The sequence below is a fragment of the Papio anubis genome, chromosome 17 (genome assembly GCF_008728515.1).
Source record: "Papio anubis isolate 15944 chromosome 17, Panubis1.0, whole genome shotgun sequence".
In the NCBI taxonomy this organism is placed as follows: Eukaryota; Metazoa; Chordata; class Mammalia; order Primates; family Cercopithecidae; genus Papio; species Papio anubis.
In genome coordinates this window covers 50,916,446-50,930,031 of record NC_044992.1, presented here as the reverse complement: position 1 = coordinate 50,930,031, position 13,586 = coordinate 50,916,446, and the positions used below count along the sequence as shown (strand labels likewise).

General features: G+C 56.1%; 1 protein-coding gene across 17 annotated transcripts in view; it reads left to right on the top strand.

Annotated features, from left to right (window-relative positions):
* Positions 1 to 13,586, top strand: part of HDAC5 (histone deacetylase 5) — a 47,608-nt gene that overhangs the window by 29,163 nt on the left and 4,859 nt on the right. For 10 of the 17 annotated variants that reach the window (XR_004179288.1, XM_031657129.1, XM_031657124.1 and 7 more), the window contains 17 exons: positions 705 to 964; positions 1,061 to 1,232; positions 1,341 to 1,455; positions 1,737 to 1,867; positions 2,016 to 2,162; positions 2,259 to 2,371; positions 2,711 to 2,842; positions 3,049 to 3,271; positions 5,924 to 6,135; positions 6,835 to 7,119; positions 7,861 to 8,026; positions 9,449 to 9,582; positions 10,251 to 10,371; positions 11,085 to 11,134; positions 11,293 to 11,400; positions 12,132 to 12,187; positions 12,280 to 12,367. Coding sequence is in view for 16 of the 17 variants with exons in the window: in XM_031657129.1 (XP_031512989.1) it covers positions 705 to 964; positions 1,061 to 1,232; positions 1,341 to 1,455; positions 1,737 to 1,867; positions 2,016 to 2,162; positions 2,259 to 2,371; positions 2,711 to 2,842; positions 3,049 to 3,271; positions 5,924 to 6,135; positions 6,835 to 7,119; positions 7,861 to 8,026; positions 9,449 to 9,582; positions 10,251 to 10,371; positions 11,085 to 11,134; positions 11,293 to 11,400; positions 12,132 to 12,187; positions 12,280 to 12,367 (2,513 nt within the window). In the remaining variant the exon portion in view is untranslated. The remainder of the gene's footprint in view (positions 1 to 704; positions 965 to 1,060; positions 1,233 to 1,340; positions 1,456 to 1,736; positions 1,868 to 2,015; positions 2,163 to 2,258; positions 2,372 to 2,710; positions 2,843 to 3,048; positions 3,272 to 5,923; positions 6,136 to 6,834; positions 7,120 to 7,860; positions 8,027 to 9,448; positions 9,583 to 10,250; positions 10,372 to 11,084; positions 11,135 to 11,292; positions 11,401 to 12,131; positions 12,188 to 12,279; positions 12,368 to 13,586) is intronic. The other 7 variants (XM_031657126.1, XM_031657125.1, XM_031657121.1 and 4 more) reach the window with 5 other exon arrangements.

Genomic DNA, 13,586 nt, shown 5'->3' with positions numbered 1-13,586 from the left:
CTGCCTCAGTCTCCTACGTAGCTGGGACTACAGGCATGTGCTACCACGCCCAGCTAATTTTTTTTGTTTTTAGTAGATACAGGGTTTCACTGTGTTAGCCAGGGTGGTCTTGATCTCCTGACCTCGTGATCTGCCCGCCTCAGCCTCCCAAAGTTCTGGGATTACAGGTATGAGCCACCGTGCCCGGCCCTTTTTTTTTTTTTTCCTCTTTTCCCTGGAGACAGTCTTGCTCTGTCACCCAGGCTAGAGTACAGTTGCATGATCTTGGCTCACTGCAACCTCCGCCTCCCGGGGTTCAAGAGATTCCCATGCCTCAGCCACCTGAGTAGCTGGGATTACAGGTGTGCACCATCACGCCCAGCTAATTTTTGTATTTTTAGTAGAGTGGGGGTTTCGCCATGTTGGCCAGGCTGGTCTTGAACTCCTTGCCTCGGGTGATCTGCCTGCCTCAGCCTCCCAAGGTAACCTGAGATTCCAGATGTGAGCCACCGTGCTTGGCCTATATTTTCCTATTGAAGTTCATGGCTTCAGCCTCATTTAATTAAGGTAAAATGTTGCATCCATGGAGCAGAGGGATTTGATTTCCCCTCTGTCTCTGATCTCTTTGGGTCTCCTAGAATCCTGCCTGGTAGCGTTTGGGCCTCAGGCACGACTGGAGTCTGGGGCTGGGCCCACTAACTCCTTCCTGTCTCTTCTGCCCACAGTGGAGGTGAAGCCGGTGCTGCCAAGAGCCATGCCCAGTTCCATGGGGGGTGGGGGTGGAGGCAGCCCCAGCCCTGTGGAGCTACGGGGTGCTCTGGTGGGCTCTGTGGATCCCACACTGCGGGAGCAGCAACTGCAGCAGGAGCTCCTGGCGCTCAAGCAGCAGCAGCAGCTGCAGAAGCAGCTCCTGTTCGCTGAGTTCCAGAAACAGCATGACCACCTGACAAGGCAGCATGAGGTCCAGCTACAGAAGCACCTCAAGGTGAGCGAGAGGGGTGCAGGGGGCCTCCCAGGCCTCCGCCCCCCGCCCCCTGCCCGGGCCTGGCTCACTCCTGCCTCCCTCCCCATGCCCCTGCAGCAGCAGCAGGAGATGCTGGCAGCCAAGCAGCAGCAGGAGATGCTGGCAGCCAAGCGGCAGCAGGAGCTGGAGCAGCAGCGGCAGCGGGAGCAGCAGCGGCAGGAAGAGCTGGAGAAGCAGCGGCTGGAGCAGCAGCTGCTCATCCTGCGGAACAAGGAGAAGAGCAAAGAGAGTAAGACAGGGAGTCCTGGGACCTCCTAGGGCCCCACCCATGACGCCTGCCCCTGCCATGGTGGGGTCTGGCCCTAAGCAGCCAGGTCAGTTGTGCCCTGTCCTGCAGGTGCCATTGCCAGCACCGAGGTAAAGCTGAGGCTCCAGGAATTCCTCTTGTCGAAGTCAAAGGAGCCCACACCAGGCGGCCTCAACCATTCCCTCCCACAGCACCCCAAATGCTGGTAATGGCCCTGGGCAGGCACGGGTGGGCACAGGTGAGCTGCTCAGGGGCTGCCTGGCTATAGGATGGCAAGGGGCTTCTGCCCCGTGCCCATATATGGGCCCTGCAATCTCTCCTTAGAGACAGGACCTCCATCCCTGGTGTATTTCCTCATTCTTTCCCCGAGATCCATGTCCTCTTCCTATATACAAATGATTTTTCATAAATGTAGATTGCCAGGTGGCAGGTCCAGCAGGCTGGGCGATAACTTAGATCTGCTTCCATCCCCACCCCCACCCCCAGGGGAGCCCACCATGCTTCTTTGGACCAGAGTTCCCCTCCCCAGAGCGGCCCCCCTGGGACGCCTCCCTCCTACAAACTGCCTTTGCCTGGGCCCTACGACAGTCGAGATGACTTCCCCCTCCGCAAAACAGGTAAGTGAGTCCCCCACCTGGCCTCCCAGAATATGGCTCCCGGGAGGCAGAGGTGGGCTTGTGGCAGTGTCAGCCCTGACCACAGTGGGCTCGACTGCAGATGTGTGCTGCTGTGCATGTATCTGAACCTCGGTTACCTTCTCTCCAGCCTCTGAACCCAACTTGAAAGTGCGTTCAAGGCTAAAACAGAAGGTGGCCGAGCGGAGAAGCAGTCCCCTCCTGCGTCGCAAGGATGGGACTGTTATTAGCACCTTTAAGAAAAGAGCTGTTGAGATCACAGGTGCCGGGCCTGGGGGTAAGGGCTGCTCTCATGTACCGGTTCTGAGGGTCTGGGAATCGGGGGTGGGGGATAGTTCAGAGCAGGCCCAGGTGACAGCCACTTCTCCTATAGCGTCGTCCGTGTGTAACAGCGCACCCGGCTCCGGCCCCAGCTCTCCCAACAGCTCCCACAGCACCATCGCTGAGAATGGCTTTACTGGCTCAGTCCCCAACATCCCCACCGAGGTACAGGCCTGGCTGAGGGCTGGTGGGGCGGGGACAGAGCTGCTCCTTCCCATGGAAGAAAGAGTGCAGCTCCTTCCAGTCTCTCTGCCTGAGTGCCCAGCAGAGACCTCTCTGCCCACATGAATAGGCTGGAGGGTCCTTGCTTGGACTTAGTTGCATCAAAGGGGAATTTGTCCCACAGGACTATGAAGAGCCCTGATGGCTCAGTCTCCCTCAGTGGGAGCTCAGGGTAGAGGGAACTGGGCACCATTCAGAGAACTTGGTCTTGGCCCCAGGTTGCCCTCCCTTGTTGCCTCCCTTTGCGCACTCTCATTCCTGTCTCTTCTCACTGCTCCCCAGATGCTCCCCCAGCACCGAGCCCTCCCTCTGGACAGCTCCCCCAACCAGTTCAGCCTCTACACGTCTCCTTCTCTGCCCAACATCTCCTTAGGGCTGCAGGCCACGGTCACTGTCACCAACTCACACCTCACTGTAAGTACAGGGCACATACCCCATCTTTCCTCTAGTGTTGAGGTCACAGGTCCTGCATGTCCCCAGCTGGGGTTTTCCCCTTCCAAGGCCCTAAGGGAGATCGGTTGGCCCTACCCAGAGCTGGGGGGTAGATAGTGGGTAGATGGGGATGCTGGTCCAAAGTTAGCAGGACTGAGGCTGTATAAGCCCCTCCCTTCACCCCCCAGGCCTCCCCGAAGCTGTCGACACAGCAGGAGGCCGAGAGGCAGGCCCTCCAGTCCCTGCGGCAGGGTGGCACGCTGACGGGCAAGTTCATGAGCACATCCTCTATCCCTGGCTGCCTGCTGGGCGTGGCACTGGAGGGCGACGGGAGCCCCCACGGGCATGCCTCCCTGCTGCAGCACGTGCTGTTGCTGGAGCAGGCCCGGCAGCAGAGCACCCTCATTGCTGGTGAGTGGACAGGCAGCTGTGCAAGGGAGGGGGCTCAGGACCAACAGTCAGGGATACTCTCCAGCCCTGTCACAGTTCCCTTTAGCAGAATCAACAGCATCGGTGATTTCTTCCACATTCTGGAAACATGGGATACCTACAGGATGCCAGGCACTGTTCTTGACAAAATCTGCTGCCATCTTGGAGTTCACATCCCTGAGCAGTGCTGTTCAGTAGAAACAACAGAATCTACGTACATAATTTCTAGCATCCACATTAAAAAATGTAAAAAGAAGCAAGTAGAGCCATACATAGTGGTTCATGCCTGTGAGCCCAGCACTTTGGAGACCAAGGCAGGTGGATCGCTTGAGGTCAGGAGCTTGAGACCAACCTGGCCAACATGGTGAAATCCCATCTCTACTAAAAATACAAAAATTAACTGGGCATGGTGGTGGGCATCTGTAATCCCAGCTACTCAGGAGGCTGAGGCAGGAAAATCGCTGGAGGCAAGAGAATCGCTGAACCCAGGAGGTGGAGGTTGCAGTGAGCCAAGATTGCACCATTGCTCTCGAGCCTGGGCAACAGAGTGAGACTCCGTCTCAAAAAAAAAAAAAGCAAGTGGAATTAATTTCACCACATATATTTAACTCAGTATATCCAGAATATTATAATTTCTGTAATACACGTGCAGTTATTCTTCCTATTTTTAAAGTTTTGTAGAGACAGGATCTTGCTGTGTTGCCCAGGCTGGTCTTTTTTTCTTTTTTTTGAGACAGTCTCGCTCTGTTGCGCAGGCTAGAGTGCGGTGGTGCGATCTTGGCTCACTGCAACCTCCACCTCCCAGGTTCAAGCAATTCTGCCTCAGCCTCCTAAGTAGCTGGGATTTTAGGTGCCTGCCACCGTACCTGGCAAATTTTTGTATTTTTAGTAGACCTAACATCTTGGCCAGGCTGGTCTCGAACTCCTGACCTCAGGCGATCTGCCTGCCTCAGCCTCCCAAAGTTCTGGGATTACAGGCGTGAGCCACTGCACCCTTTTTTTTTTTTTTTTTTGAGACAGAGTCTCACTGGGTCGCCCAGGCTAGAGTGCAGTGGTGGGATCTCTGCTCACTGCAACCTCCACCTCCTGGGTTCAAGCAGTTCTTTTGCTTCAGCCTCCTGAGTAGCTGGGACTACAGGCGTGTGCCACCACACCCAGCTAATTTTTTTTTTTTTTTTTTTGAGACAAAGTTTCACTCTTATTGCCCAGGCTGGAGGGCAGTGACAAGATCTTGGCTCACTGCAACCTCTGCCTCTCGAGTTCAAGCGATTCTCCTGCCTCAGCCCCCCAAGTAGCTGGGATTACAGGTGTGTGCCACCACACCTGGCTAATTTTTTGTATTTTTATTAGAGACGAGGTTTCACCATGTTGGCCAGGTTGGTCTCGAACTCCTGACCTCAGGTGGTCTACCCGCCTTGGCCTCCCAAAGTGTTGGAATTACAGGCGTGAGCCACTGCGCCTGGCCTAATTTTTGTATTTTTAGTAGAGACGGGGTTTCACCATGTTGGCCAACTTGGTCATGAACTCCTGACCTCAAGTGATCCATCTGCCTCAGCCTCCCAAAGTGCTGGGATTACAGGTGTGAGCCATTGCACTCAGCTGCCCGGGTTGGTCTTGAATTCCTGGGCTCAAGCCATCCTCCCGCCTTGGCCTCTCAAAGTGCTGGAATTACAGGTGTGAGCCACTGTGCCTGGCCAATATGCAGTTACCAATGAGATATTTTGCTTTTTGTTTCATACTAAGCCTTTGAAATCTAGTGTATACTTCACACTTATATCACATTTCAATTTAGATAGACTGTGTTCAAGGGCTCAGTAGTCACATGTAACTAGTAGCTATGGGATTGGACAGCACAGCTTTAGACAGCCCTTAAGTACCTGTTGGCACCAGAAGAGGTTCTGCTTGAAAGATACATGATCCTGGCCCCAGGGCTTCCTAGCCTGGCGGGATCCACGGGGTCCATGATCAGCGAGGCCTTGTTGCACTTAGAGAGAACAAGTCGGCCGGGCGCGGTGGCTCAAGCCTGTAATCCCAGCACTTTGGGAGGCCGAGACGGGTGGATCACGAGGTCAGGAGATCAAGACCATCCTGGCTAACCCGGTGAAACCCCGTCTCTACTAAAAAAATACAAAAAACTAGCCGGGCGAGGTGGCGGGCGCCTGTAGTCCCAGCTACTCAGGAGGCTGAGGCAGGAGAATGGCGTAAACCCGGGAGGCAGAGCTTGCAGTGAGCTGAGATCCGGCCACTGCACTCCAGCCTGGGCGACAGAGCGAGACTCCGTCTCAAAAAAAAAAAAAAAAGAGAGAGAACAAGTCATTCATTGTTCACTCAGAGGGCTCAAGACTACTGTGTGCTCAGTTTATTCAGTTAAGCAAATTGAAGGGAAAAGATGGTGAATCCAGGAAGACTTGCTGGAGGCGGTATCTTAGAGCTGTGAAACTCTTCATTCATGGGAAAGAGGGAGAACGGAGCTCAGGTTTGGGTGGAGGGTGCTCCAGGTCCCCCAGGTTTTTTCCTGAGTATGTAGGTGGTGATGTTCCAGAGGGGGTTATGGGGGGAAGATGCAGGGTCGGGGGGGGGGGCGCAGTCAGGTGCCCTGACAATGGTGCTTAGTCATCACCCCTAACTCCATAGTGCCACTCCACGGGCAGTCCCCACTAGTGACGGGTGAACGTGTGGCCACCAGCATGCGGACGGTGGGCAAGCTCCCGCGGCATCGGCCCCTGAGCCGCACTCAGTCCTCACCGCTGCCGCAGAGTCCCCAGGCCCTGCAGCAGCTGGTCATGCAACAACAGCACCAGCAGTTCCTGGAGAAGCAGAAGCAGCAGCAGCTACAGCTGGGCAAGGTGAGCCTGGAAAGGCGAATGGCCTGGGGCTGTGGTGGGGGCAGGACACAGGAGAGCACCAGGCTGGCACGTGTCCTTTCAGGCCAGACACGGTTGCTCGCGCTTGATTGGGAGGCTGAGGCAGGCAGATCGCCTGAGGTCAGGAGTTCGAGATCAGCCTGGCCAACATGGTGAAACCCTGTCTCTACTAAAAATACAAAAATTAGCCAGGCGTGGTGGCAGGCACCTATAATCCCAGCTACTCAGGAGGCTGAGGCAGGAGAATCGCTTGAACCTGGGAGATGGAGGTTACACTGAGCCCAGATCACACCGTTACACTCCAGCCTGGGTGACAAGAGCGAGACCCTCTCAAAAAAAAAACAAAAATTAGCTGGGCGTGGTGGCGTGCGCCTGTAATCCCAGTCACTGGGGAGGCTGAGGCAGGAGCATCTCTTGAATCGGGAAGGCGGAGGTTAAAGTGAGCCGAGATTGCGCCACTGCATGCCAGGCTGGGCGACAGAGGGAGACTCTTTCTCAAAAAAAAAAAAAAAGAAAAAAGAAAAAAGTCCTCCTCTCAGAGGAGCCACCTTGCCTTTTTCTAACTCACATAGAAGCTCTGCCTGGAAGAAGGGAGGGAGGGAAGGATAGACTGTTCTGGGTTACAGGCTGCACAGCTGCTCCCCAACTCCCAGCTGATGTGCCCCCATATTCTGTTACCAGATCCTCACCAAGACAGGGGAGCTGCCCAGGCAGCCCACCACCCACCCTGAGGAGACAGAAGAGGAGCTGACAGAGCAGCAGGAGGCCTTGCTGGGGGAGGGAGCCCTGACCATGCCCCGGGAGGGCTCCACAGAGAGTGAGAGTACACAGGAAGACCTGGAGGAGGAGGAGGAGGAAGAGGATGGGGAGGAGGAGGAGGATTGCATCCAGGTCAAGGACGAGGAGGGCGAGAGTGGTGCTGAGGAGGGGCCCGACTCGGAGGAGCCTGGTGCTGGTTACAAAAAAGTGAGCCCCGTCTCTGGTCCCAGCCCTTAGTCACCACCCCTCTGTCCTTCCCCACCCGTGCCTTTGCCCTTGTCTTTCCCTCTCCCTCATCTGCAGTTTCCAGGCTGTGCAGGAGCAGCTTTCTGTAGAGAGCAAAAGGGGAGTGGGAAGGAGGCCAGTGGGGAGAAGGGGGAGCTGTTTGTGTTGATCTCAGAGCTGTGTCTCCTGGGCTGCCAGTTCCCTCCGTCTCTGTGATACTGGCCTGCCTCTCTGCGTGTGTGTCTGTGTGTGTGTGCATGTGCGGGTGTGCACGTGTGCACACGTGGCCTGTGTGTATCTGCGTTTCTGCCTGCGTAGGGCCGGCTGTGCGTCGGTCCCTGTGCGTGCCTGTGCGTGTGTGTACACACACGCCCCCGCTGTTACTACTGTCTGCCTCACGCCTAGCTGGCACTCCATTCATTGCGGACACAGCCGAGCCCTCCAGGCCTGACTCATCCCGCCCCCACCCCGCCCCCGCCCCTCCCAGCCTCTTACCTCAATGCTACTCTTTGATGTGACTCATCACATCTCCCCCATCCCTCCCTGTCTCAGGAGATGTGTCTCCTGTCCCTAGAGGGAGCAAGTGGGAGGAGGTGGGGGAAGGAGGAGACTTGGAAGAAAAGGTCTGGATTGGGGCCCCTCTGGAGGCCCTGACAGGGCCTGCCCTCACCCCTGTCCTGGCTGAGTCTGACCTAGGCCCCCTCCCACTCTCCTCCCCTGCAGCTGTTCTCAGATGCCCAGCCGCTGCAGCCGCTGCAGGTGTACCAGGCGCCCCTCAGCCTGGCCACTGTGCCCCACCAGGCCCTGGGCCGCACCCAGTCCTCCCCTGCTGCCCCTGGGGGCATGAAGAGCCCCCCAGACCAGCCCGTCAAGCACCTCTTCACCACAGGTGAGCCCCCACCACTTGTTATGTCCTTCTACCAGGCACCAGAGGGCCTGTGCGTGGTGTCTGCCCCATGGGCAGGGGGAAGAGGCTGCTGGGGCCCCTTAGGCACCCTGAAAGGAGGGGACACAGGCTTTCGTTCTCTCCCTGTTCCCCAGAGCTGTTCGTGGTAGTGGCAGGGCCTTCTGCCTCAGCTGGGAGAGTGGGTAGCATCTTTCTCACCCCGCTGAGGGAAGGACTGCCCCACAGCCTGAAGTGCTGGGTAGAGAGAGCCTGCTGTCTCTATTGGGCCCTGACCTTCCACCTTCCCTTCCTTCTCCCTGTGAGGTCTGGGATGAGACCAGAGTCCTCTTCCCCATGAAGCTGCCACAGGCTGGGCTCTGCGGGGACACAGATGTGCCTGAGGGTGGGCCTGTATAACCAGTGGGGAGTAAGACATAGGGGTTCGGCAGGAGGGGGAAAGCAGGAGGTGCTATGAGAAGGGTGCAGCCAAGGAGGCACAGCCGGCAGAGATCAGACCCATGCGGGTGTCCAGGGCAGCCTTACTGGGGCTTGTGTAGCAGGGAAGCTTCTGACAGGCAGTAATGGAGCAAAGGAATTTCAGGAGGAGTCGAGAGGGGGCAAAGGCTGGAGAGGAAAAGCCAGGTGCAGTGACTCACACCTGTAATCCCAGCATTTTGGGAAGCCAAAGTGGGAGGATCACTTGAGCGCAGGAGTTTGAGACCAACGTGAGCAACATAGTGAGACCCCGTCTATTTAAAAAAAAAAAATAGGCTGGACGCGGTGGCTCACGCCTGTAATCCCAGCACTTTGGGAGGCTGAGGCGGGCGGGTTACCTGAGGTCAGGAGTTCAAGACCAGCCTGGCCAACATGGTGAAACCCCATCTCTACTGAAAATACAAAAGTTAGCCGGGCGTGGTGGCACATGTCTGTAATCCTAGCTACTTGGGAGGCTGAGGCAGGAGAATTGCTTGAGCCCAGGAGGCAGAGGTTGCAGTGAGCCAAGATCGTGCCATTGTACCCTAGCCTGGGCGACAGAGCAAGACTCTGTCTCAAAAAAAAAAAAAAAAAAACCAAAAAAACGCTAGATGTGGTAGCGCCTATAGTCCCAGCTACTCAGAACGCTGAGGTGGGAGGATCGCTTGAGCCCAGCGTGGTGGGGGCAGTGGTTGAGGCTGCAGTGAGCCATGATAGCGCCACTGCACACTCCACTCCAGCCTGGGTGACAGAGTGAGACCCTGTTTCAAAGAAAAAAAAGCTGGAGAGGAGAGGGTGCAGGTGTGTGGGAGGGTGGCTGTGGTGGCCACGGGGAGGTGTTTGGACCTGGGGGTTGGAGAGAGCTCCATGAGCCCTGCTGAGGATCATGGTAGCCACACTGGGACCCGGGGCCCAGAGCAGTGCTGGCTGACACATAGGTCTGTGGCACAGGTGTGGTCTACGACACGTTCATGCTGAAGCACCAGTGCATGTGCGGGAACACACACGTGCACCCTGAGCATGCTGGCCGGATCCAGAGCATCTGGTCCCGGCTGCAGGAGACAGGCCTGCTTAGCAAGTGCGAGGTAAGGGAGCCCCTCCTTCCTCTGGCCCTCAACTTAAATTCAGCCTTTGTTTCCCCATTAGAGAAGCCTCTCTTCATGCTTCTTCCTCATCCTCTCTTCAGCCCCAGACTTCGGGGCCAGTTCTCCCACCACCCCCTGTTCCATCCTTTGCAGCCTGTTTTCCCCCATGGTCCCCAGCTGAGTCAGGGAGGATCTGGGAGTAAGGTCATGACGGAGCCAGGATCTACTTTCTGAAAAATATTTGGATCTCCTGAGGCCAGGAGGTGACTCTGTGTACCCCTGGCTATGGGGCAGAAAGGGTCTGAGAGCCAGGCGCGGTGGCTCACGCCTGTAATCCCAGCACTTTGGGAGGCCAAGGCGGGCGTATCACGAGGTCAGGGGTTCGAGATCAGCCTGACCAACATGATGAAACCCCATCTCTACTAAAAATACAAAACTTAGCCGGGCGTGGTGACATGCGCCTGTAGTCCTAGCTACTCAGTAGGCTGAGACAGGACAGGAGAATCACTTGAACCAAGGAGGTGGAAGTTGCAGTGAGCCGAGATCGTGCCATTGCACTCCAGCCTGGGCGACAGAGTGAGACTCCGTCTCAAAAAAAAAAAAAAAAAAAAAAAGGGTCTGAGAGAGCTGCGCCTTTGTGTGACCCCTCTTACTGATCCTCCTGGCAGCGAATCCGGGGTCGCAAAGCCACACTAGATGAGATCCAGACAGTGCACTCTGAATACCACACCCTGCTGTATGGGACCAGCCCCCTCAACCGGCAGAAGCTGGACAACAAGAAGTTGCTTGGTGAGCTGGCACATGGGCGGGCATGTCCAATGTCAGGGTGGGATGGGGGCTCTCAGGAGGACCGCCTGGCCAGGTTAGGAGGGTTGTCCCCATGGGCACAGGCAGGGCATTAGTGCTGCTCTGCAGCACAATTACCACGTCAAACACCTCCAGAGGGCGCCACTAACATAGAGCATGCTGTGGGGCACGGTGCAGGAGGATGGAAGTGCTCGGTTAGGGGGACTGCTTTGCTCCTCCCCATCCCCCGGCTTATCATGCTCCTCTCTCCCTGCCATCTGCCCCCAGAAGTAGGGTGTCCTCAAGGACAGGGGATTGACAGCTCCCAACTGGTGTGGGCTGCAGAGGCCTGTCTTGTACTCGGGTCTGAGCCCTCATTTTTGGTGGCTAAGCCTGTAGCCGGGGCAGTTGAGGCCACTTCGTTTTTTATTTTTATTTTCATTTTTTTTGAGACAGTCTTGCTGTGTTGGCCAGGCTGGAGTGCAGTGGTGCGATCTCGGCTCACTGTGACCTCCGTCTCCCAGGCTCAAGCGACTCTCTTACCTCAGCCTCCCGAGTAGCTGGGTTTACAGGTGTGTGCCACCACGCCCAGCTAAGTTTTGTATTTTTAGTAGAGATGGGGTTTCACCATGTTGTCCAGGCTGGTCTCGAACTCCTGACCTCAGGTGATCTGCCCGAGGCCACTTCTAGAGTAGCTCTATCCCTCTTCCCCGCAGGCCCCATCAGCCAGAAGATATATGCTGTGCTGCCTTGTGGGGGAATCGGGGTGAGTAGGGCTTGCAGCAGTGGGGGTGGGTGGGTGGCTCTCCTAGCTCTGTCTCTTCCCTGACTGCCACAGTCACTGGCCCACTGTCCAGGTGCCCTCTCCTGTTCTTGCCCTCCCCCTACAGGGGGCACGCTGAAACCTGCTCTCCTGCCCTGCAGGTGGACAGTGACACCGTCTGGAATGAGATGCATTCCTCCAGTGCTGTGCGCATGGCGGTGGGCTGCCTGCTGGAGCTGGCCTTCAAGGTGGCTGCAGGAGAGCTCAAGGTGAGCGTGTGCTTGTGACTTCGGTGCCCCTTGGCATGGTCCTGCTTCTCAGAGGCAGAGGACAGGGGCAGCCTTGAGATCCTTTCAGTGAGGCACTGTCCTTTGCAAGCTCAACTCTCAGGCACCAGGGTAGGCAGGAGTTATCAGCTGGGGATTCAGGTTTATGAAGGACCAACAAAAAGACACTAATGCCCAGTTGCTTTCGTGGGTGTCTCGAGGCAGAAATACTGTCTGCCTGCTCAAGCCTCATGGTTGGCATTAAGAATGGTCCATTGAGGCTGGGCACAGTGGCTCATGCCTATAATCTCAACACTTCGGGAGGCCGAGGTGGGCAGATAGCTCAAGCCCAGGAGTTCTAGACCAGCCTGGGCAACATAGTGAAATGCTGTCTCTACAAAAAATTAACCAGGAGTGGTGGCGTGTGCTTGCAGTCCTAGCTACTTGGGAGACTGAGGTGGAAGGATTTTCTGAGCCTGGGAGGCCAAGGTTGTAGTGAGCCGTAATCGCACCACTGCACTCCAGCCTGGGTGACAAAGCAAGACCCTGTCTCCAAAAAAAACCATAAAAAAACAAACAAACCCCAACAAAACTGTGCATTGAACATATAGATCTGCTTTTCTGGTTTGTGTTCACTTCCTTGCCTGGCTTGTGCTTCTGTCCTGTGCCACCCCCTCCACGGCCTTCCTGCCTGGATCTTGTCCCTCACTTCTGCCTGGCCTGCACCTCTTCAGAATGGATTTGCCATCATCCGGCCGCCAGGACACCATGCCGAGGAATCCACAGCCATGTGAGTGTCCTAGATTCTCTGCCCTCGCCCCTTCCTGTCTCTTGCAAACGTCATGCTGAGGCTAACCTCCCGCCCTTTTCTCCCCTCCTCAGGGGATTCTGCTTCTTCAACTCTGTAGCCATCACTGCAAAACTTCTACAGCAGAAGTTGAACGTGGGCAAGGTCCTCATCGTGGACTGGGTAGGCAGTGAGCTGGTGGGGCTGGGCAGGGGCGGGTAGAGCTGGGACCAGGGTCAGCCTTCAGGAAGTCCCCTCCCCCAGCCCCACCTCCAAGCAGCCCAGTCATCCTCGTCCGGGTGCCCGGTGCGGGTGCGGAAGGAAGGGCGCTGGGGCTCCTGCTGGATGACTAATGTCACATTCCAACAGGGCGCTCTCCTCAACTATGAAAGACATTTAGCTCCTGTTCCATCTTGGCCCTCACGTTGCAGCTTCAAGCAACGAAGGGGATTTCCTACCTTGAACAGTAGTGACGCCGCTGCCAGTGCTAGTAGCCGATATTTCCTCCCACCCCCTACAATTGGGAGCAGACTATATACCAGGAACCCAATGAGTACTTTATGGCCACCTCGAGTAGTAAGAACGAGGTTGTCCATTTCTGTGAATGAAGGTGTTGTTGCATGACTTACCCAAGGCCACTCAGCTGGGGATGTCGGCACTGGGTTTCAGACCGGGCCTCTTGTTCCCAGCACTCTGCTCTTGCTACCATGAGTGCTTCTCAAACCCTGTTCCTAATGGTGGAGGCAGAGGCACACGCCACTCTCTGTAAGCTGGGGAAGTAGCCAGGAGCAAGCCTCAGGAAGGACAAAATCTCTTGGAAGCCCAATTCTGGCTTAAAAATTCATGTAAATGTTGGATCCTCCTTCAGAATCTTCTGTGCTTGTGGTGGTGCACAGTGGCTGTAATCCCAGCACTTTGGGAGGCCAAGGTGGGTGAATCACTTGATGTCAGCAGTTTGAGACCAACCTGGCCAACATGGTGAAACCCTATCTCCACTGAAAATACAAAAAAATTAGCCAAGTGTGGTGGCGGGAGCCTGTAATCCCAGCTACTGGGGAGGCTGAGGCAGGAGAACTGCTTGAACCCGGGAGGTGGAGGTTGGAATGAGCAAAGATCATGTCACTGCACTCCAGCCTCGATGACAGAGTGAGACTGTATCAAAAAAAAAAAATAAAAGAGGCCGGGCGCGGTGGCTCAAGCCTGTAATCCCAGCACTTTGGGAGGCCGAGACGGGCGGATCACGAGGTCAGGAGATCGAGACCATCCTGGCTAACACGGTGAAACCCCGTCTCTACTAAAAATACAAGAAAATTAGCCGGGCGAGGTGGCGGGCGCCTGTAGTCCCAGCTACTCAGGAGGCTGAGGCAGGAGAATGGCGTGAACCCGGGTGGGGTGGAGCTTG